The sequence below is a fragment of the Pelobates fuscus genome, chromosome 2, assembly GCF_036172605.1.
Source record: "Pelobates fuscus isolate aPelFus1 chromosome 2, aPelFus1.pri, whole genome shotgun sequence".
Taxonomy (NCBI): Eukaryota; Metazoa; Chordata; class Amphibia; order Anura; family Pelobatidae; genus Pelobates; species Pelobates fuscus.
Genome location: NC_086318.1, coordinates 112,143,822 through 112,168,107, shown reverse-complemented (window position 1 = coordinate 112,168,107; position 24,286 = coordinate 112,143,822). Strand labels below are relative to the sequence as shown.

The window sequence follows — 24,286 nt, the reverse complement described above, 5'->3', positions numbered from 1 at the left end:
TTATTACAGTAACTATTAAAAGCTATGTTTTATTTCTGTATATATATATATGGTAATCTACTAGGGGGCGCCCTACTCTTTCTGACCCACCAGGTCTGTTTCTTCATTTTTACACATATGTGAGGGTTATCCCCTGTCTTGGTCGCCCCGGACACACACTTAGTTGGTTCCCTTAGGGGTATCTAGCTTGTCGCTCTTCTAAATGTTAAACATTGCAGAGTTTTAGAGAAACTGCAATGTTTACATTGCAGCACTAAGCTCGCCTCCAGTGGCTGTCTACCAGACAGCCACTAGAGGGCTTCCTGGATTGAAACAGACCTTTGGTCCGGTATCTGATGTTGGATGCCCTCACACTCTGCATATTTTTTTCCTCATAGAAAAGCAGTGATTCAATGCTTTTGTATGAGGAGGTCTAATGCGCACGCAGAATTTGCCGTGCATGCACATTTGGGCCTGCTCATCGTGAATGCCAGAGCATCGACCCAGCACCGAGGGACATCAGCGCTGGGATTGGTTAGTAAATAAAGGGTTTGTAACTATTTACTTACCCGGTGTGGGGAGGCTCCAATGAGGGGGGAAGGCAGGGGGAGCTATAGTGCCAGGAATACAGCTTTGTATTCCTGGCACTTATAGTATCACTTTAGTATAGCACAACTAGTGGTGCGGCTAAAGAAAAATACAAATACATATGCAATCCATTTCTACGTTGAACACTGAAAAATATTTACTTTAACTATTGTGTAATTAGGAATAAATCTAGCTTTGGTGACTAAATGATATTTGAAATATTTGATACAACCATTACTGAAGTCCTCCCAGCAGCAAAGAAAGGGTTAATATAAGCAGAACAAAAGAACCAATCTGAAAACAGAGCATGTCACATAAAATAAGTCAAAGGTCCCTCCCACATCCACTTTCTTTGCTGCTGTCTCCCACGTGAGTTTGTTTCATCTCAGAGACTCTTTTGCTCAGCATTGAGCCTAAGCCCAATTGGGGTAAGCCCTACCATCGCAGATACACCTATGCAAACCTCTCTTGATTGTTTACTGTCAGCGTAATTGTGGAGACCTCCCTCCTCCCCCCGTCAAATTATACTGTGTTTCCTTGTGGAAACCCAATGCACTTAGGGCCACCTAATGGGTATTATTGCTGAACAGGGGCCCAGTCAGACGCCGTGTCCTTTTACGAGTGGGCCCCTGAATTAATGTAAGCGCTGGGAGGAAGTGACAGCTATAAGGAGATGTGCGGCAAGGGAGGAGGAAGCGGCGGCAGCACAAGCAGTAGCAGGGGGGAAAGAGGCAGGAGCGAGCAGCTACTCAGCAAACAGCAGCAACCCACTCAGCAAGCAGCAGGATGCAAGCCACATAGAAACCAAAGGTATACTAACAGGAGGGTAGCTGTAAATATAAGAAATATGACATTTATGTGTTTATGTGTATCAAATTGTGTGTGTGTGTGTGTGTGTGTGTGTGTGTTTTTGTGACAGTGTGTGTATCTGAGTTTGTGTCTGTGTATGTGTTTATGCATCTGTGTGTCAATGTCACTGTGTATATCTGTGTACCAGGTTGTGCATCTGTATAAATGTGAGTGGGTAAATGTCAGGGTGTGTATCTGTGTATTGGTGTGTGTGTATCTGTGTGTCAGGGTGTGGCTGCCGCCAAGAATTTTGGGGCCCCTGAAGCAGACCAAGGTTTGGGCCCCCGGGGGCCTGCCCCTGAGTCCGCCCACATGACCCGCCCCCAGATCCACCCACAGGGCCCATCCTGAGTCACATGGATGAAGTGTGTGTGTGTACTGAATTTGGTGTTTGTATAGTGGCTGTAGAATGTGTGTAGTGGATGCAAAGTGCATGAGTAAAGTGGATGAGGTGTTTATAGTGGATGCAGATTGTATGTTTGAGTAGTGGATAGAGTGTGTGTATAGTGAATGCAGAGTGTGTGTTTGTGTAGTGGATGTAGTTTGTGAATAGTTGTCATACCTTGTGTCCTGCGTCGTCCCGGTCCTGCCGTCCATCCTCTCCTGCCGGGCGGTGCGGATCTTCGGCTGGCGTCACGTCTGTGCGCCTCCAGGAGCGCGCTTGTCTCGGAACGCGTCCAAGGACGTACGCGTGCGCACGCGGTAGCCGACAGGGGTGACGTGACTCAGCATTTAAAGTGATAGTAGCCTATTGCTACTATCTATTTATATTCTGCCTCATTTCTGTCCCTGCCTATCAGAGTACACCTTGCCCTATATTAACCTCCTTCTGACATCACTTCCTTGCCCTGTCGTGGCTTATTATAGCCCGAGAGTGCGTTCTGATTACGTGTCTTTCTTTGGTTCCTGACTTCGGCTTGTTATTTTGTTATTCTTGTTTCTGGCTCCCTGGACTTTTGGCTCTGTTTATTCGCTTACCCGTATCTCTATATCCCTGACCTTGGCGTGTCTGACTATTCTTATCTCTTATTCCTACGTTAAGTCCGGCCACTTTAAGGTCCGGTAATACGTCTGCCTGTGCTTGCCTTTGTTGTTCTCTGGTTTGCGTGTTGGGGAGTATTAACCTTGACAATAGTGAATGCAGAGTGTGGATGTAGTGTGTATGCATAGTGAGTGAAGTGCATTTGTGTAGTGGATGTAGTGTTTGTGTATAGTGAATGCAGAGTTATAATAAATGTAGAGTGTCTATTTGTGTAGTGGAATTAGTGTGTACATAGTGACTGCAGTTGTGTTTGTAGTGGATGTAGTGTGTGTACAGAGAGTGCAGAGTGTGTGTTTGTGGAGTGAATGCTGTGTGTGTTAGTGTATTGGATGATGTGTGTGTGTGTAGTGGATGCAGTTTGTGTGTTTATGTGATGGATGATGTGTGTGTTTTTGTAGTGGATGCTGTGTGTGTTTGTGTAGTGAATGATGTGTGTGTGTAGTGGATGCTGTGTGTGTTTGTGTAGTGGATGCTGTGTGTGTTTATATGGTGATGCAGTTTGTGTGTTTGATGACATGTGGTGGATGCAGTTTGTGTGTGTGTAGTTGATGATGTGTGTGTGTGTCGTGGATGATGTGTGTGTGTGTAATGGATGATGTGTGTGTTTATGTGGTGGATGCATTTTGTCTGTTTGATGGTGTGTGTGTTTGTGTGTGCTGGGGGGTATTTTTTTGCTGTTGAATTTTTATTAAACATTTTTTTAAAATGTATTCCCGCCTCCCTGCCTCTTACCTGTAGTCAGGGAAGGGGGACACTGGATTCCCTGATGGTCCGGTGGCTCAACTGGGCTGGTTACACCAGCAAAGAGGGGCTCAGCAGTCTGCATCTTCCCTCTCTGGACTTTACTTCTGTAGCGAGCCCAGCATGCATTGCATGCCGCGAGCATTGTCACGGCAATCCGCGGCAACGCTTTACAGTCGTGGCTTGCAAAAGTGCCTGGAGAGGTTGGTCAGTATATCCTGGACCCGCTTGGAAGTCAGTAGGGCGTGCAGGGGCATATATATAGCGGTACTCACTATATATACTGTATATGCACATTGGAGGTCGGGGGCCGGGACACGCAGAGGATTACCAGTGCAGTCCGGGCCCCCCAGGACCGCCGGGCCCGTAACAACCGTCATGGTTGTCACCCCCTGATGGCGGCCCTGGGTGTGTGTCTGCAACGTGGGACATTCATCACTTAAAGTTATTTTGCACATGCACGAACGCAATAAGGACAAGGACAAGGGAAAGGGCATATTTAAACTCCGAAGACAGAGAAGGGAACCAACTCCTGAGAAAATTCAAAGACAGGACAAAACGTGTTGAGTAGAGAACCACCTAAGATGGCCAGTGGTTGAAGAGGAGCTAGATTTGCAGTTTGGGACTTTGGAACTTTGTATCCATAGCTTGGAAAATGGATATCTTCCAGCCAAGGCAGTGGTATTATGCCCTTGCTGACAATAGCTTTTTATGCACATTTATTTTACATGTGCCATTGTGTTTGTGAGTGTTATAATTATCTTTAACATAATATTGATTATATTAAAGTACTATACTATGATCACTTTTCAATACCTTTCTCTTAAAGTAATATCCTTCTTTTTAAAAGTGGTAACTATTATTAAATCTGAAAACTGGAGTTGTGGCGCCCTTTACTGCATGTAGGGTTCTCTGTATCCAATGTTTGCTCAGATATGGGTCAAACAGTAATCTAAAACTGATACACAAATTTTACTTCTATTTGAAAAAGGACAACCTACAGTACTGCCTGTGGCATTTTGACACTTTTCATGTAACCATTTCATGTAATACTGTTTAATTTGTGCCAAAACGTTTTGTTTGAGTTTGGGGGGTTTTGCTATATGTTCTAAACATTCACCAATTATTATTATATTTTCTCTATACAAATTATAATTCTGGTATGGACACATACAGAAAAACAAACCCACTGTGGGTTCAGCTAAATTCCTTGTGGACAGCAATGCCCCCATTAATAGCTATTAAAAGAATAGTATTTTTCAAACTATAGACTTGCAAATTATACTAGGTACAAGTCACCTTGGGTTATAGCAGCTCATAGCAGAAAGTTACCAACATCATGGCACCACATGGTTATTCAATGTTACAGATGAGAAACAGTCACTGTGACGAAAGTAACCTCGTCACAGGTTCTTGGAGGGGCCTGCTGGCCAGCCTCTTGCCTCAGGACTATGGGCACTGCAATATACCTTGCCCAATGCACTTTAAAAGGCTCTGTTCATGTGAAGTATGTACTTTTGTACTCCAGACAGAGAGACCGACCGTTAGCCTTAATTCTCTGGAACTGTTTTGGGCATGGGACCATGTGCACGGTGGGTCAAAACTGTGACTTCCAAGAAATTCCTGAACCTCTGAACTGATCTGGGTGATTTTTGGATATGTTATTCACCCAGATAAGGGCTATCAGGGGATGTGTTTTATTTTGGGGTACTTATTGGACTTTGTAAAAATGTGTGTTTATTTCTGCCTGGGGATAATTAAGTTAATGCATTATCTGCCTTAATTATATCACAGGCAGAGGGGAGGGATTGTGTACTGTATGTGGGAGTGTCATTCATTGTTTTTATTGGTTTGTACACTTTGTGTCCCTGTGCCCAACACCCTTGTTGGGAAACCTGCATAAAAGGCCAGCTGTGGCTTCCATTAAACAGACTTACTTCACCCTCAATCTGGAGTCTTGTCTCTTATTGGGGGAAACTGCTATATCACTACAAGGGATTGCTATAATCACTATACTCCCTTGGATTCTCTGAAGTCTTGTAAGAGCTATTCCTGCTTGACTCTCTTGTCGATGGGTAGGAGACGGAGAGCCTCCAAACAAGCTGTGGCGGTTGTGGGGTCTGCAGTGCTTATGGTGTCTGGTGGAGTGCTTTGAGCCCTCGGTGAGCACTAGGAGCATCTGTCGGCGGAGGTACCCAACCGGGGTACAGGAAGCTCCGTTACAGTCACAGATTCTTTTAAAATGATTTGAGGTTTTTTCTTAAGAAGCAGTGTTTGGCATTGACAATAACATCCTGAAGAAATGTAAATTTTCTTTGTTGTACAGAAGGCAAGATTGCATTTAGATGTTCATATCAGATTGTCATCATGAAATCAGAAGCATTTCTTAAAAATACACTGTAGCTCATGATGACATTTATAGAGATTATCAAAGATAATCAATTTATCGTAACCAGGTCTTGTTTATATAGAAATAAAACACATACATATATTACAAATAAATTCTTCCCCTTTGTCCCCGACCACAAATGTTAAGACGGCAGCCAGGAGTTGTGGGAGGGGTTACACGGCTATTTAGTCTCAAGCTGCCATTTCAGTTTGCCCCACCTCCCTCTAACATTTATGATTGTATTAATTATTACTTTGGTGGGCCATATTTCATTGGCAGACCAACCATACCGTTATTTTCAGCATACCACAACTAACTTGTTCACTAAAATTCTCAGTCTTTGTCCATAGGCATGCACAGCCTATTGCATTAGGGTGTGCACTCTAAAGCAAAAACACACGCCGCGTGTATGTGTGTGTGTGTGTAAATATATATATATATACATATATATAAAATATAGTGAAAAAGGCTTGCACTCACGGTCTGTTGTAGTAGTAAAATAATGCTTCTTTATTCCAACATCATTAAAACATGGTTGCTGTTATCAACGTTTCAGCCACTGCTTGTGGCTTTCATCAGGATCAATTCAGCACCTATATATATAAAGTGAAAAAATACCGGCACTCCAAGGTTTTCCAAATAAAAATCTTCTTTATTCTAATAAGTACATCAACGTTTCAGCTCCACTAAGGAGCTTTCATCAGGACACTCATACCATGTAAAATGAAAAAAGCTTATATAGGACATACAATTAATAAAATAGGTACTTACAGACAGGTGTTCATCATTTCCGTCTGCCGCCAGGTACGCTCAAGCCGCCTACACGCTCGTACACACTTCCGGGTTTGTGGTCACATGACCAGGAAATCCACATTGTGCGTCCCGATTGGGCAGCCGCGTCACGTCGCCGGAGCAACCATAGGGGGGGGGGGGACCCTGTCACTCAAGGGCCTGAATGAAAAACATTCTTTTTCAGTTTTTTTTTGTAAATAATAATTTTTTGTAAATAGTAATTTTTGTTTTTATTTTCCTTACCTATCCGTGGAGGGTATATGCCATTTAAAGAATAATAATATTTTTTTCCTGGGTCCATTTACATCTACAACTGTTCTTTTTAAGTCTAGGGTAGACTGTTTATTGTATTAGAATAACTATAAATTACGAGTACTAACTCTCGGGTGTTCGACCCCTTGTGTACTCATGACATGAGTTACATGTCAGGATTTCCTCATATTTTTGAGGTTTTGGTCCTAGAAGGGTTAAATAGGATAAATTACAACCACAGGAATCCTAATTACCGTATCTGTTTATTTACACTAATATTGTCTTTTATTAATTTTGATTCCAAAATTTTATTTTCCTCTTAGGGAAACAATATTTGCACATTAACAAGTATTTTTACATTCCTCAGATTTTTTTGATTTTTCATCAATTTTTAGTATAAGCACATATCACCAGTGTAATCACTTAAATAACGGACACATTGAGTGAGAGGGTTATTTTGCCCTCCTTTTCCTTCAGCTTGGATTTTAGCCAAACTACAAACACTGCTTCTATACACATTTTAGCTCTCTATGGGCACAGATTTTCTACCTCTAAGCCATTTATTTATGTCCCTGTGGTTATCTATTTCTTTTTTCCTGTGTGCTGTTTATTTTCGACATTTCCCTCTTGGCTGCCAGGGTGCGCTTCGGTTACCATGGTAACAGTATGTTCAACACTAAGGTTGGTTAGTCTATTGAGGTTTGTCCCAGACCAGCGCCGATACATACGTAGGTGTCTATGGTTGCTCCGGCGACGTGACGTGGCTGCCCAATCAGGACGCACAATGTGGATTTCCTGGTCATGTGACCACAAACCCGGAAGTGTGTACGAGCGTGTAGGCGGCTTGAGCGTACCTGGCGGCAGACGGAAATGATGAACACCTGTCTGTAAGTACCTATTTTATTAATTGTATGTCCTATATAAGCTTTTTTCATTTTACATGGTATGAGTGTCTTGATGAAAGCTCCTTAGTGGAGCTGAAATGTTGATGTACTTATTAGAATAAAGAAGATTTTTATTTGGAAAACCTTGGAGTGCCGGTATTTTTTCACTTTAAATTATCTAGCAACCAGAGCACCAGGTTTTTACTACTTTGATTGGAGTGCAGGGTTAAATATATATATTATATATATATATATATATATATATATATATATAAACAAAATGAGAACAGGAGCACTCTCTTGGATTTCAAAATGTATTTCAAAATATCACCACCTCTAAATCAACGTTTCAACCCTTCAAGGTCTTTTATCATCTTGATAAAGACCCTGAAGGGTCGAAACATTGATGTAGAGGTGGTGATTTTTTTAAATACATTTTGAAATCCAAGAGAGTGCTCCTGTTCTCATTTTGTTTATACTATTTGCTGGGAAGCACCCAGGTATAAGTTACTGGTGCTATATATATATATATATATATATATATATATATATATATATATATATATTTTTTAGATTGAGTGCCAGAGTTTGGACATTTTTATATATACAGGCATACCCCGCTTTACATACACTCACTTTACATACACTCGCGAGTACAGACATACCCGCGAGTGTACTTAAAGGTGCCTCCCGAGTACAGACATTCCCGCGCCTCTTCTGTTTGCGAGTGAACAGTACATGTAAGGTTCTATTCTCGCCTGGAGCAGCTCAGTTCAGTGTCATTGGGGCAAGAACTCTTCACACCTTCTGACATGGCACAGGTTAATCATCTCAAATTTATAATGTCTACTCCTAGCTGAACATATATATTTTTTTTTTTCTGCCCTACATTGTCCATATTCTGCAATCGGCTGCCATCTAGTGAAAGGGTTTTCCATGCCATTTTCTATAACTATGACTTAGCAGCTTAGCTGCATTAGCCAGAAGAGGTGTTTCTAAACAAAGTGTGCAACTAAGCTACTAACAAATACACATTGGCTCGGTATTGGCAGAAAATGGCCCAGTGGGCAGAGTTTTTTTTACTTTTCCTCTCAGTTTAAGGTTGTCAGATGAGTAAAACATTATGGCACAATCTGGAATGAGATTTTTTTTTTTTTTTTATTGTTTGTTTTAACTGAATAAAAACCCATTGGAAATAACTAATAAAATCACTGGAAATAAAATCACTGGAAATCTGCAGTTGCAGTATCAGTTATGCCTTTAAATTACTATTGCAATGTAGTACATGCAATTGGGAAGTGAAAAAAGGTATTGCTTCACTTTAAGTACATTTTCGTTTTACATGCTCTGGTCCCATTGTGTACTTAAAAGTGGGGTATGCCTGTACAGGGAGTGCAGAATTATTAGGCAAGTTGTATTTTTGAGGATTAATTTTATTATTGAACAACAACCATGTTCTCAATGAACCCAAAAAACTCATTAATATCAAAGCTGAATATTTTTGGAAGTAGTTTTTAGTTTGTTTTTAGTTATAGCTATTTTAGGGGGGTATCTGGGTGTGCAGGTGACTATTACTGTGCATAATTATTAGGCAACTTAACAAAAAATAAATATATACCCATTTCAATTACCGTATATACTCGAGTATAAGACGAGTTTTTCAGCACATTTTTTGGAAGCTGACCTGGGAGCTGCACGGACGGAGGAGAGAGAAGGGAGCTGACAGGAGCTGCGGTGAAGGTAAGTTACAGCTTCCTGACAGCCCCCCTCCTACAGCCCATCCACTGGACCACCAGGGAGTGAGAGCCCCCCTCCCTGGCCAGCTAACAAGCAGGGAGGGGGGACGAAAAAATAAATTTAAAAAATAATATAAAAAAAAAATAATAATAATAAAAAAAATAATAATAACAACATTAAAAAATATATATATTACAGTAATAATTAAATAATAATAATTAATAAAATGCCCACCCCCACCAATGCTCTGCACTCACACACACACACACACTGCACTCACACACACTGCATTCATAAACACACTCATACACACACTGCACTGCATTCATTATATACGCACTGCACTCATACACACACACTGCACTGCATTCATTATAAACACACTGCATACACACTGCACTCATACACACACACTGCACTCATACACACACACTGCACTCATATACACACTGCCCTCATATACACACACTGCACTCCATTCATTATATACACACTGCATTCATACACACACTGCACTCATATACACACACTGCACTGCATTCATTATATACACACTGCATACACACTGCACTCATACACACACACTGCACTCATACACACACACTGCACTCATATACACACTGCACTCATATACACACACTGCACTCCATTCATTATATACACACTGCATTCATACACACACTGCATTCATACATACACACTGCACTAATACATACACACTGCATTCATACATACACACTGCACTAATACATACACACTGCATTCATTATATACACACTGCACTCACACACTCTGCACTGCATTCATTATACACACACTGCACTCATATACACGCACTGCACTCATATACACGCACTGCACTCCATTCATTATATACACACTGCATACACACACAGCATTCATATACACACTGCATTCATACACACACACACACTGCATTCATTATAAACACACACTGTAAATAAATATTCAGTTAATATAACTTTTTTAGGATCTAATTTTATTTAGAAATTTACCAGTAGCTGCTGCATTTTCCACCCTAGTCTTATACTCGAGTCAATAAGTTTTCCCAGTTTTTTGGGGTAAAATTAGGGGCCTCGGCTTATATTCGGGTCGGCTTATACTCGAGTATATACGGTATTTATTTTTACCAGTGAAACCAATATAACATCTCAACATTCACAAATATACATTTCTGACATTCAAAAACATAACAAAAACAAATCAGTGACCAATATAGCCACCTTTCTTTGCAAGGACACTCAAACGCCTGCCATCCATGGATTCTGTCAGTGTTTTGATCTGTTCACCATCAACATTGCGTGCAGCAGCACCCACAGCCTCCCAGACACTGTTCAGAGAGGTGTACTGTTTTCCCTCCTTGTAAATCTCACATTTGATGATGGACCACAGGTTCTCAATGGGGTTCAGATCAGGTGAACAAGGAGGCCATGTCATTAGATTTTCTTTTTTTATACCCTTTCTTGCCAGCCACGCTGTGGAGTACTTGGACGAGTGTGATGGAGCATTGTCCTGCATGAAAATCATGTTTTTCTTGAAGGATGCAGACTTCTTCCTGTACCACTGCTTGAAGAAGGTGTCTTCCAGAAACTGGCAGTAGGACTGGAAGTTGAGCTTGACTCCATCCTCAACCCGAAAAGGCCCCACAAGCTCATCTTTGATTATACCAGCCCAAACCAGTACTCCACCTCCACCTTGCTGGCGTCTGAGTCGGACTGGAGCTCTCTGCCCTTTACCAATCCATCCATCTGGCCCATCAAGACTCACTCTCATTTCATCAGTCCATAAAACCTTAGAAAAATCAGTCTTGAGATATTTCTTGGCCCAGTCTTGACGTTTCAGCTTGTGTGTCTTGTTCAGTGGTGGTCGTCTTTCAGCCTTTCTTACCTTGTCCATGTCTCTGAGTATTGCACACCTTGTGCTTTTGGGCACTCCAGTGATGTTGCAGCTCTGAAATATGGCCAAACTGGTGGCAAGTGGCATCTTGGCAGCTGCACGCTTGACTTTTCTCAGTTCATGGGCAGTTATTTTGCGCCTTGGTTTCTCCACACGCTTCTTGCGACCCTGTTGACTATTTTGAATGAAACGCTTGATTGTTGAAACGCTTGATCACGCTTCAGAAGCTTTGCAATTTTAAGAGTGCTGCATCCCTCTGCAAGATATCTCACTATTTTTGACTTTTCTGAGCCTGTCAAGTCCTTCTTTTGACCCATTTTGCCAAAGGAAAGGAAGTTGCCTAATAATTATGCACACCTGATATAGGGTGTTGATGTCATTAGACCACACCCCTTCTCATTACAGAGATGCACATCACCTAATATGCTTAATTGGTAGTAGGCTTTCGAGCCTATACAGCTTGGAGTTAGACAACATGCATAAAGAGGATGATGTGGTCAAAATACTAATTTGCCTAATAATTCTGCACTCCCTGTATATACATACAAACATACATATATATGCACTCTTGCATACATACATACATAAACAGAACCGCAAGGGAAAGTGAATCTAGTGTCTTAAAGGCAAAGCGACACTCGCACCTTCCCATTGTGAATTGCTGTCCCTGCGTCCCCTGCATAAAGGCAGCATAACATTTTTTTAAATAGCATAGCAGCAGTGCAGCACAGAGCCTCAATTTTCAGGCTTGATTAGGGTAGGGTGACCACATTTCGAAAATGTAATTTAGGAACACTTCCTTGCCCCCTCCAGGACCCCCTCTTCACACCACACACAGTGGCGCAGCGTGGGTTTCAGCGTCCATTCCCCCCCCATATTTCATGTCCACCCCCAATTTCATGTCCACCCCCCACTACTGGCTCACTGAAAGGAAGGGGGGGGGGGTAAAATCTTTATCATGGACTCACTAGTAGTACTAGTGAGTCCATGATAAAGATTTCACCCCCCTCCCTCATTCCATGCACTTACCTGGTCCTGGGAGCTCCTCTCAATTTCCTCCCACGCGGCTGTCTGCAAAGAGCGCTGGGAGGAAGTGTCGCCATCTCTTCTTTTCCCTCTTTATGTGGGTTGGGATCTCCAAGGAAGATCTGCGATCTATAAACTAGGAATCTTTTTTATTATTGAATTAGATAAATTGAAGAGTGAAATGATTACGATATTGATAGACAGCTTGGAATACAATGTTGAATTATTTATTTCATTTTTGTTTGTTTTCTTTATTCTTTTAGTCATATTTTGGTTATATTTTATTGTTATCTCTTTTAGAATATTATGAATTTTCCACATAAATGAGATTATTCTCAAGGATGAGTAATATGATGTGATGAAAGTGTAAAATGTTATGAATGAACCAAAACTGTATTGTACCCTAAGAGAATGTAAAACATGAACATTTAAAATTAAATGAAAAAAACAAAAACTGGGGAAATGTTAAGGCAGCTGTCATGGGCAATATTGTCTTTATTTTTGCATTGTCCACCTCCCTCCCGACTTTCCTCCCAAAAGTATTATTTTAGCATAGGTTCCCTGTTCTTACCTCTAAACCCCTCTTGTTTTTGGCACCAGGTCCATCAAATCCAGTGCCATCTTAAAAAGGCTGGTGACAGTGTCCAAATTGCAGAGTAGTTGGAAAAATTCTCCAAACTTGGCTATTGTAGTTTAGGTTTCGCAATGTGGCTTCTGATTCACATCAATTCACCGTTAAGAAAACTATCCACTGTGCTTTAAATGTATGCATTTGGCAGACACGAAAAATAGTTTGTTACTAAAATACTAAGACATTTCCATATGATGAGTTTATTTGGGGTCTCTTTTGAGTCTCTACAGAAATAAATTCTTCGGTTGCAGTCAGACACATACTGGGCTGAAACATAAGATGCTCGATGGAATCAACCTCACAGTATGACAAGGTGTCAAACGCTTGCTTATTACATCAAACCTGATAGATAACACATCTCTTAAAGTGACTAAACAGGACAGCAAAAGAGTATCGGTTTCAAATAATTAGAAAGTGAAGTGATACAATGAACAGCTAGCCAGATTTTCCTTTTTTGTTTTGCTCATTGTGGAATTAGACATCGACGATAGTTCTAAGCCAGACACAAGTGCTTGCAGATTTGTATTTAAAGTTCTGCTATGCATCCTCTAAGGCTCTAGCCACTATTCCAAAATGGAATTGAACACCAGAGTCTGAAACCAAAGATATGTTCCATATGCTAAATATTTAATGGAGTAGGACTCAAACTGGTTTAATGTTTTATGTAATAAAACATGTGCTGCTTACCCCCCTAAAATAATAATTTAATTTAAATGGAGGGTTTGAGGAAATGAAAGGATAAGGTTTTCTGTTGGCAGCCCTAAATGTATACTTTTCCTGTGTATGGGGATATATTTGACTTAATTGATGTATACATTCTCATATTTTATGACTTTATTTTTTAACAGCATTACAGTGCCGATAGATAGATAGATAGATAGATAGTGAATGGATAGATAGACAGATAGATAGATAATGAATGGATAGATAGATAGATAGATAGATATATAGATAGTGAATGGATAGATAGATAATGGGTGGGTAGATAGATAAGCATCACACAGTTTCATTTTCACATGGAACAAATTTAAACAGCATTCTTTTTTTAATTTCACGGCATGTTCATGGCTGGATTTCAGCGCTGTTGAGGTCGGTAGAAAACAAAATAATCTTGTCTGGTGTAAATTAGATGGTGGTCACTCTTGCCTCCGCAAAAGCGAATCTTCCACTCACCACAAATATTTTTATGAACCAGAAAGACCACATTTATGTATAAAAATCAAGAACAGATGTGTGCTATAGTAACATGTACCTTAGAAATAAAGCATTTCTCTAGAATTCACATGGAGGAGGGAATGCTGTTGTTTATTTAATCTTTTATTTGTTTGTTTTTTGTTTTTTGTGGTTCAGTTTTCTACTCAATCTATCTTTGAATCTCACATAATTTAAGTTCTCGGTAAATACAAAAAAAAAAACTTCATATGTTTCTATTTCCAGTTGATCTAAGAATGAAAAGTAAGATTCAATTATAAAACCATCTATTTTTTATTTTTTTTTACGTATAATTTTTTGTGAGTTTTTCCAATCATATAGAACCCATTAGCTGCAGTATAGTTGGAATACAGAAATATAGTTGGAAACCAATAGTAGAAAGTTAATGGCAGCAATCACAATACATAATGTACATTGAGTCATCGCATGTAGGTAAAGCATTTTCACATGGTTCAGTACAAATATAGGGATTATCAGCAATGCATCGTCAAGTATCTGTCGCACATCTACAGATGTTGGACTGTAACATGATATATTAATAAAGGAATGTAATAAAATGCAATAAAAAAAACACAACAATTTCTTGCATGAAATTGGCTGTGAATCAAGCGTCATTAATATCCTGGGATGGTGTCCTGACTTATAATGAGTATCGCAGTCTGAGTCTATGATGTATGATATAACATTGTAAACTACGGTTGCAGTGTATTGTATGGGAGAATACTTAGATGGAAGATAAGTTCAAGTTGATAATGACTGAGTAGGCAGGAACTTGTTTGGAGTTTTGCTAGTGTGGACACACAAGGTAATCATTTCTTGCCCCTGTCCAACTACTCCACATCCGAGCGTGTTTTTCCAGTATACCTATCAATCTATACGCCATAAGCTCATATTGATAAACAGTTTCTAGTTTATTCATAATTTCCTGAGTTGAGGGTAAGGATGTGCTTTTCCAATGGGAAGCAATGCCAGAGTTTGTGGCTGTGAAGAAATTAAGAACGAATGCTCTGTGTGCAAGGCCGGCCCAAGACAGTGTGCTACCTGGGTCGAAGGATGAAATTAAACCCTCCCCCTCTCCCCCGCCCCCAAACCTTACGCTCATCCATTATGATATGCAGTGTGTATAGGATGCAGTGTGTGTATTTGTGTAGTCGATGTAGTGTATGTGTAATGCGTGCAGTGTCTGTGTAGTGGATGATTTGTAGTAGATGCAGTGTTGGTGTAGTGGTTGCAGAGTGTGTGTAATGGATGCAGAGTACGTTTGGTGTGTGCAGAGTGTATACTGGTTGCAGTGTCTTGGTAGTGCATGTAGTTTGTGCAGTGTCTGTATATTGGATGAAGTGTAGTGAATGCAGAGTATGTTTGGTGTGTGTATTGGAAACAGAGTGTATGTAGAGGATGCAGTGTCTGTGTGTGGTGGATGCAGTGTGTGCAGTGCATGTAGTGTGTGTAGAGGGCTGATCTTCTTTTAAAAAAATATTTAAATAAGTGTATTTCCCCTTCCTGCCTCTTACCTGTGGCCAGGGAGGGGGGACACTAGTTTCACTGGTCGTGCAGTGACAAATTATGTAGTATGGAGAGGGGCCCAAAAGTGTAAACTTACCCTCCCGCAGCTTCATGCCTTCTTCTCTTGCGAGCCGCGGGTTGATATGGCAATGCTCCACACAGCACGTAATACACCCTCCACAAAAAGCACACCAACATCCATGTATGTTATGCAGTGTGTGTAGTGAATGCAATGTCTGTGTGTGTAGTGGATGTAGTGTCTGTGTGTCTTGGATGCAGTATCTGTGTGTCATGGGTGCAGTGTCTGCTTTTGTGTCATGGATGTAGTGTGTGTATTGAATACATTGTGTGTGTGTGTGTGGTGGGGGCAGGGTCGGTGGGTGAGTGGCATGCTGTAAGCAGTGGTGTATCCTGGTTTTGTGCTGCCCTAGGCAGGACAAAACCTTTAAATCTACTTCCATCCATGACCTATTTATCTCACACTCCCTAAACCTACTTGCACTAACAGAAACATGGCTCTCTTCCTCAGATACTGCAACCCCTGCCTCACTGTCCTTTGGTGGTCTTCACTTTACCCACAATCCAAGACAAGCGGAGATTAAAGGTGGCGGTGTAGGTTTTCTTCTCTCACCCCACTGCTCCTTTAAAACCCTGCCCACCCCCCGTTCCCTCTCTTTCCCATCATTTGAAATTCATTCAATTCGCCTTTTCAAACCCTTCTTTGCTAACATTGCCGTAATCTATCGTCCCCCTGGTTCCCCTCTCCTCTTCCTTGACCACTTTGCTGCCTGGCTACCCTACTTCCTCTCTTCCAACATTCCATTCCTAATTCTTGGAGACTTCAATATTCACATTAACCCACCTTTAACCCCAGCAGCCTCTAAACTACTTTCAATTACTTCCTCCCTCGGACTATTGCAGTGGGCTAATTCTCCCACTCATACCCTTGACCTTATTTTCTCTTATTCATGTACATTATCTAATATCTGCAACACCCCATTTCCTCTCTCTGATCACCACCTCTTATCGTTTGCTCTCAATTACCCCCTCACCCAACAACCTCAGCCTCCCTCAGCTCAGGAGGAACCTTAACTTTATTGACCTCCAGCAGCTGTCAGCTGACATTGATTCACAACTGCTATCCATCCCTTCCCTCTCCTGTCCCTCACTGGCCATCTCCACATATAACACTACCCTCACATCTGCCTTGAACGCTGCAGCCCCACTCCAAACATGCACCTCGAGGAGGACACGACCCCAACCGTGGCATAATAAATCAACACGCTATCTGCAGAGTTGCTCCCATTGTGCTGAATGCTCCTGGAGGAAGTCCCGCACCCAGGCAGACTTTCTCCATTATAGATTCATGTTGCTTTCATACAGCGCAGCCCTTGCCCTCGCCAAACAGTCCTACTTTTCCTCTCTCATTAGCTCATGCTCCCGCAATCCCAGATGTCTCTTTGACACCTTTAATTCCCTTCTCCGCTCTGCTGTGGCCACCCCCCAAACTAACCTTACAGCTGATATCTTTGCATGTTACTTTACTGACAAGATTGAACAGCTAAGGAAACAATGCTCCCCTCCTTGCTGTTCTCTTTCTCAACCACACATAAATCATGCTTTCCCTACCCTCCAAACTTTCTCCCCAGCTAGTGAACAAGAGATGGCTGCACTTCTCCATTCCTCTCGCCCCACCACTTGCCCGCTCGATCCTGTCCCATCTCACCTCATCAGATCTCTCTCCCCTTGTCTTGTGCCTACCCTAACACACATCTGCTCTCTCTCTTCTGGCACTGTTCCTACTGACCTTAAACATGCCACTGTATTACCTATCCTGAAAAAAACATCTCTTGACCCATCCTCCCCCTCTAACTATCGTCCCATATCCCTGCTCCCTTTCTCTTCAAAGCTTTTGGAAAGACTTTTCTTTACCCGTGTGTCTCACTTCCTTAATTCCAACTCTCTCCTTGACCCTCTTCAGTCTGGCTTCCGCCCTCTCCACTCTACTGAGACCGCTCTTATCAAGTGACGAATGACCTAATCTCCGCTAAATCCAAAGGTCACTACTCCATATTAATTCTCCTTGACCTCTCTGCTGCCTTTGACACCGTCGATCATGCTCTCCTCCTTCAAACTCTTCAATCGCTCGGTCTCTGTGACTCTTTCCTCTCTTGGTTTTCCTCCTATCTCTCCCAACGCTCATTCAGTGTCTCCTTTTCCATTGATACCTCCTCCCCTCGTCCTGTCTCAGTTGGAGTTCCCCAAGGCTTTCTCCTTGGTCCCCTTCTATTTTCTCTTTATACTGCCTCTCTTGGAAAACGTATTGCCTCTTTTGGATTCCACTACCACCTGTACGATAATGACACTCAGATATACCTCTCCCCTGCAACGTGTCACTGCTTGCCTTTCTTCCATCTCTGACTGGATGTCGTCACGCTTTCTCAAACTTACCCTCTCTAAAACTGAACTCCTTGTCTTTCCTCCTCCTAATACTGATCCTCCTCTCTCGCTCTCCCTTCAGGTCAGTGATATCCACATAAGTCCATCCCTGCAAGCGTGCTGTCTTGGCGTCATACTTGACTCTGGTCTCACCTTTGAGTCTCACATCCAGTTTGTTGCCAAGTCCTGTAGGTTCCAACTCAAAAACATAGCCCGCATCCGCCCATTTCTTACGCAAGATGCTACCAAGGAGCTTGTCCATGCTCTAGTAATTTCCCGCATGGATTACTGTAACCCTCTCCTGATTGGTCTCTCCAAAAGCCGTATTGCCCCGCTACAGTCTGTAATGAATGCTGCAGCTAGACTGATCTTCCCCTCTAGTCGGTCCTCTCACACCTCGCCCCTCTGCCAGTCCTTACATTGGCTCCCTGTATCCTATAGGAGTCAATTCAAAGTGCTAACCCATACATTTAAAGCACTGAACAATTCCAGCCCCTCTTATATCTCTTCACTGTTCCATAGGTATGCCCCTCCTCGTACCCTCCGCTCTGCCCGTGACCACCTCCTGATCGCTGCTCGCACCCGTACGGCCAACTTGCGCTTGCAGGACCTCTCACGGGCGGCTCCTCTCCTATGGAATAGCTTGCCTACTGCCATCAGACTCTCCCCTAGTCTTCAATCATTTAAGAAGGGCCTTAAAACACATCTCTTCAGGAAAGCTTATGGCCTCCCAGAGTAATCTCTACCTTACATACTTGTCTCTTGCTCTCTCCTATGGGACAGTGCTTTGCTCTCTCCTCCAGCTCTTCTTCACTCCTACTTGATATTTCCTATCCTAATGTTTCTAATACCCCACCTCCTATAGTCTGTAAGCTCGTTTGAGCAGGGTCCTCTTCAACCTATTGTTCCTGTAAGTTTTCTTGTAATTGTCCTATTTATTGTTACATCCCCCCTCTCAAAATATTGTAAAGCGCTACGGAATCTGTTGGCGCTATATAAATGGCAATAATAATAATAATAATAATAATCAAACAAGGTCTTGGATATGTCAGAATTAAGCTATGCTGGACATATAGCTTAAACTGTTTTAGTAAATTGCTATACATAATAAATATGAATACTTAAAGAGACACTATAGTCACCAGAACAACTGCAGCTTATTGAATTTGTTCTGGTGAGTAGAATAATTACCTTCAGGCTTTTTGCTGTAAACACTGTCTTTTCAGAGAAAATGCAGTGTTTACATTACAGCTTAGTGATAACTTCACTAGCCACTCCTTAGATGGCTGTTAGAGATCCTTCCTGGGTCATGGCTGCCTAAAATGCATCCAAACATTCAGTATCTCCTCCCTCTGCATGCAGACACTGAACCTTCCTCATAGAGATTCGTTGATTCGATTCATCTCTATGAGGAGGTGCTGATTGGCCAGGGCTGTGTTTGAATCATGCTGGCTCTGCCCCTGATCTGCCTCCTTGTCAGTCTCAGCCAATCCTATGGGGAAGCACTGTGATTGGATCAGGCTACCACTTCTGACGATGTCAGCAGACTGCTTGTTTTTCTGAGGCAAACAGCATGCAGAGTTACAACTTCAGGATTGAATACAGTAAGATTTTGCTATATTTATGGAGGCATGAGGGGCCCAGGGTGACTAGATGGTGGTTTTAACACTTTAGGGTCAGGAATACATGTTTGTGTTCCTGACCCTATAGTGATCCCTTAATAAATATGAATACATAATAAATATGAACAGAGACACAAGCAAGGACCTCTTGGCACCATAACCTATGGAATGAATAAGATGAGTAGTGTTGACTTAAATGTTCCATTAATCCTTTGTGTAGGGGAACATTCTACTTATACTGCACTTTAAACTATCAGACTTCAAAGCCTGTGGCTTCCGCAGTGGACTTTCTAAGACCACCCTCTAGCTCCTCTCCTTGAGAAAAACAGACCTACTTATTTAACATCAAGTCCCAAGTACTGGCTGGAAGGAGACAAAGGACTATTAAATCTTTAATGTCAGCACTACCTAATAGAAATAAAAGTTGAGTATAGGTTGTTCTAAAATTCTTTATAGTAGTGAAAAAAATAAATAAAACTTTAGTAATATAAGAAGGCTAATAATATATATAAAGAGAAGACCCAGTACCTTAAACACATGACTCACAATGACTAATAATCTGCTACCTGAGGATGATACACACTGGGTAGAGGTAAAGTATCAAGAGTGGAGAGTCAGAGAACATACCAGAGGTACACACTAGCCTGCCCTATAAATGGAAATGCCTTGGCACATATAAAGCCTTGTAACGTGTCTGTTATATTGGTTTGTTTAGAATTCTATTAAAACAGTCTGCTGTACTGGTTCGGGTGCCATGAGTAGTGTAATATGTTAAAATCATTTTAGGATGGGTCACCCAGGAGTCCGCACAGCATTTGGTTTTCTCCTATATGAGTTCAGCCGATGCAGCTTATTTGAGCAAGATCCTCCTCCTCTACTGTGTTTCGCATGTATGCCAAACTACAGATGATAACCTGCAGAAAATTGGTAGAAAGCTTTTTCTTTGTTTTATTTGGTTAACGTAATCTCATGATCAGATTACTGTTATGTAAAAGGAAAAGTTAATTAAATTAATTGTGTTGCTCATGTCTAAAGGAACACTCTGAGTTCCATAACAACTAGAACATGCAGTAGTGGTTATGGTGCCAGGAATAGCCATCCTACATAGTAAAGAGTCAAGTTAGAATGATTTTACTTCTTACCTGGGGTTCACCAGGCACTGATCCCCACCTCTATTACTTAATGTAGAGTGTTCCTTTAATGAAACTGTAGGATTTATTTTTAAACCAAAAATCATGTTCCTAGTTCGGTTTATAATAAATATCAGCAAATCATATAATAAATGAGTTGGGTAAGGTCTCTTTCTAAGTTAACGTTACATATAATAATATAAACGCTTGAAGCTTAGGATTGAATTTTATTCACCTTAAAGGAACACTATAGGATCAGGAACACAAGCATGTATTATATAAAAACACTATCTAGCCTTCCTGCCCCCCACCATTTCCTTTAAATATAGTAAAATCTTACCTTTATTCCAGTCTGTTGGTGCTGGCTCTGCCCCTAATCTGTCTCCTTGGCTTCCCATCGGAAAGCATTGGCTGAGATTGTCAGTTCTGATGATCTCAGCCAAATGCCGCCCTGGCCAATCAGCATCTCCTCATTAAATAAATGCACCCCTATGAGGAAAGCTCAGTGTCTCCATGCAGATGGTGGAGACACTGAATGGCAGCACTGCCCCAGGAAGCACCGGTAGCAGCCATCAGAGGAGTGGCCAGGGGGGTATCCTTGGGCTGTAATGCAAACATTTTCTCTGAAAAGACAAAAAATCTGCAGGTACTGACTACACTCACCAGAAAAAAAATCTACATTAAGCTACAGTTGTTCTGCTGCCTTTAAGAAAACATATTACAGAATATATTATATTGATATGTAACCTTAAACTATCACAGCTAGTTGGAGGATATTTGATGAGACAGTCTGGAAGTCTGTTTGCAAAATTAGTCATAATCCCTTACTTAGTAATCCGCTTCCAAGCACATTCAATGCCAAATGATGGGAAGAGAATGCTGCTGGAATGTCACGAGAAGATGATTTTCACAATTAGACATCTTACATGGGATGTCAAAAGCCATTTCCAAATGCTCTCTTTTTCAACTACTGATTTCATAAGTACAGACCTCAAAAAATAATGCACATCATTGCTATTGCTGTCATTTCAGAAAGACGATCCTGATGATTGCCCAATTGAGCTGAGCAAAGTTCAGAGTGTGAAAGCAGTGACCAAGAAACGCAGGGATCGCAGTCTCCCCCGTGCTTTTGAGATCTTCACAGACAATAAGACATATGTTTTTAAGGCCAAGGATGAAAAGAACGCTGAAGAATGGCTGCAGTGCATCAATGTTGCAGTTGCACAAGCTAAAGAAAGAGAGAGCCGAGAGGCTACTACTTATTTGTAAAATGTGACCGTGTATAGCTGCTTGGCTAGGGTATCAGACTGCAAGACTGACTAAAGTCCATCAATTTTAGCTTAATAATGTTAATATTGTGTTAGAAACATAGAATGTGACGGCAGATAAGAACCAATCGCCCCATCTAGTCTGCCCAATTTTCTAAATACTTCCATTAGTCCCTGGCCTTATCTTATAGTTAGGATAGCCTTATGCCTATCCCACGCATGCTTAAACTCCTTTACTGTGTTAACCTCTACCACTTCAGCTGGAAGGCTATTCCATGCATCCACTACCCTCTCAGTAAAGTAATACTTCCAGATATTATTTTTAAACCTTTGCCCCTCTAATTTAACTTGTTGTGGTAATTTTTCTTCTTTTAAATATAGTCTCCTCCTTTACTGTGTTGATTCCCTTTATGTATTTAAATGTTTCTATCATATCCCTGTGTTGCGGTATTAGCCTATTTTATTTCAGAATAAATGCTCTTTATGTGTTTTTATAGAGTGTAATACATACTGTGTGTTCTTATATTGCCGCTTTCTATTAGGATGAGGAAGAATCATTTGAAGATCCTTCTTTGACCAACATGCAAAATCCAAACCAAAGGCTCAAAACTGTCACCTGTGTCAGAAAAGCAAGCTAAATAATTTAGTGCATGTATATATATATAACGTGGTAACAAATCAAAATGGGTTCAAATCCCTAAAAGTTAATACTCATAACTATAATCCTTACCTGCTGGGGTAGTCAGTAGGTAGTTCTCTAGGGGCTTGTTTACAATACTGTCAGTACTTTTTAGTGACCAACCACTTACCATGCCTGTTGCTACTTTTATTGAATAGTCATTGTTTACCAACTGCTACTGCTGAAAGCCAGTCATGGAGCAGTGGCTAATGGCTCACATTACTCTTTATGGGAGCCACTACCCTCTACTTAGCAACTGTTTCCTGACTGGTTTACAACTCTTAGCTACATTTTACCAGTGAGCTGTCTAAATACCAAAAGTGTTTAATGACCGTTAAATCTCTCTATATTCTATTGTACTAAGAAATCTTGTTCCACCCCAGCAGCTACTTTATGCTGGCCTGTCACCACCTGCCTATCGCTACTTGGCACACAGGGTGCACAGGTATAGGTGGGGGATAAGACACACTAAAGGGGGTAAGACATTCAAAAGAGGGGCTAAGAAACACAAAAAGGGGTAAGAAATTCAAGATGGGGATAAGTGACACACAGACAAAGATGCATTTTGCTGTGTCCCCCCCAAACAAACAATGCATATTCACCTTTGTGTCTCTTAACCCCCTCTTTAATTTATTACTGTTTTTTGTGTTTCCTACCCCTATTTTGAATGTCGTACGCCATTTAATGTATCTTATCCCCCATTTGTGTCTTACATCCCCTTTAGTGTGTTACCCCCCTTTTTTCCCTTTGTGTGTCTTACACACTCTTATATGTCTCTTATGTCCCCCCAGCTCCATTGTTTGTGTCTTTCTCCCCCATGCCCTGTGTTATCATTCTCCCCCAGTCCCTATGTGCCTCTTCTTCCCCAGCCCCTTCATGTTATCTCATTTCTCCTTCCCAACCCCTCTTTGTGTCTCTTTCTGTAACGAGTATATACCCCTACACGCAGGATCCAGCCTAACAGAAGACAGTACAGAGGAGAGATACGTCTACCGGACCTTAGAGTGGCCGGACTCGACGTAATAGGATAAGACAGAGTCAGGAACGATCCGAGGTCAAGGGCACAAAGAGACAGCGTAAACGAAAACTAGCTGGGGACTGGTACACAGGAATCAGCAAGCCGGCAAACAGTACAGAATAGGATAAAGCGAAAACGAAGTCAGAATACAAAGCCAAGGTCAAATACGGAGAAACACAACTGAACACAACAAGCACTAAAGGGAACTGTAGCAGAAACCACGATAGGGCAAGGAACTAAGGGAAAAGGGTAAGTATAAATAGCCTTCAAACTAATGTGATTGGCTCCTGTCACTTCCACTCCCCCAACAGGTAAGTGTATGGGGTGATTGGCATGACAGGAGCCAATGGGAGCCTTTTTGCAATTTAGGCTCCCACTGTCTCTTTAAGAGCGCGCCCGAGATTCGCGGCGCGCTCTTAGCTGCAGGCGGGACACGTGACCGCTTCTCGCGGTCACTGCCCGCCTTCCTGTCTGAACAGTCGGATGAGCCGCGCGCGGCTCGTGCAGCCGCAGGACCGCGCGCGGCTTGAAGAGAGGACCGCGTCCGGCCCCCGGATAAGGTAAGTACCGCTACAGTACCCCCCC

General features: G+C 41.7%; 1 protein-coding gene across 1 annotated transcript in view; it reads left to right on the top strand.

The window, feature by feature from the left end:
* VEPH1 (ventricular zone expressed PH domain containing 1) overlaps positions 1 to 22,258 on the top strand; it is a 446,092-nt gene extending 423,834 nt beyond the window's left edge. Inside the window, exon 14 of the mRNA XM_063442580.1 lies at positions 21,769 to 22,258. Coding sequence (XP_063298650.1) covers positions 21,769 to 22,005 — 237 coding nt within the window. The 3' untranslated portion in view covers positions 22,006 to 22,258. The remainder of the gene's footprint in view (positions 1 to 21,768) is intronic.
* The last annotated feature ends 2,028 nt before the right edge of the window (positions 22,259 to 24,286 follow it).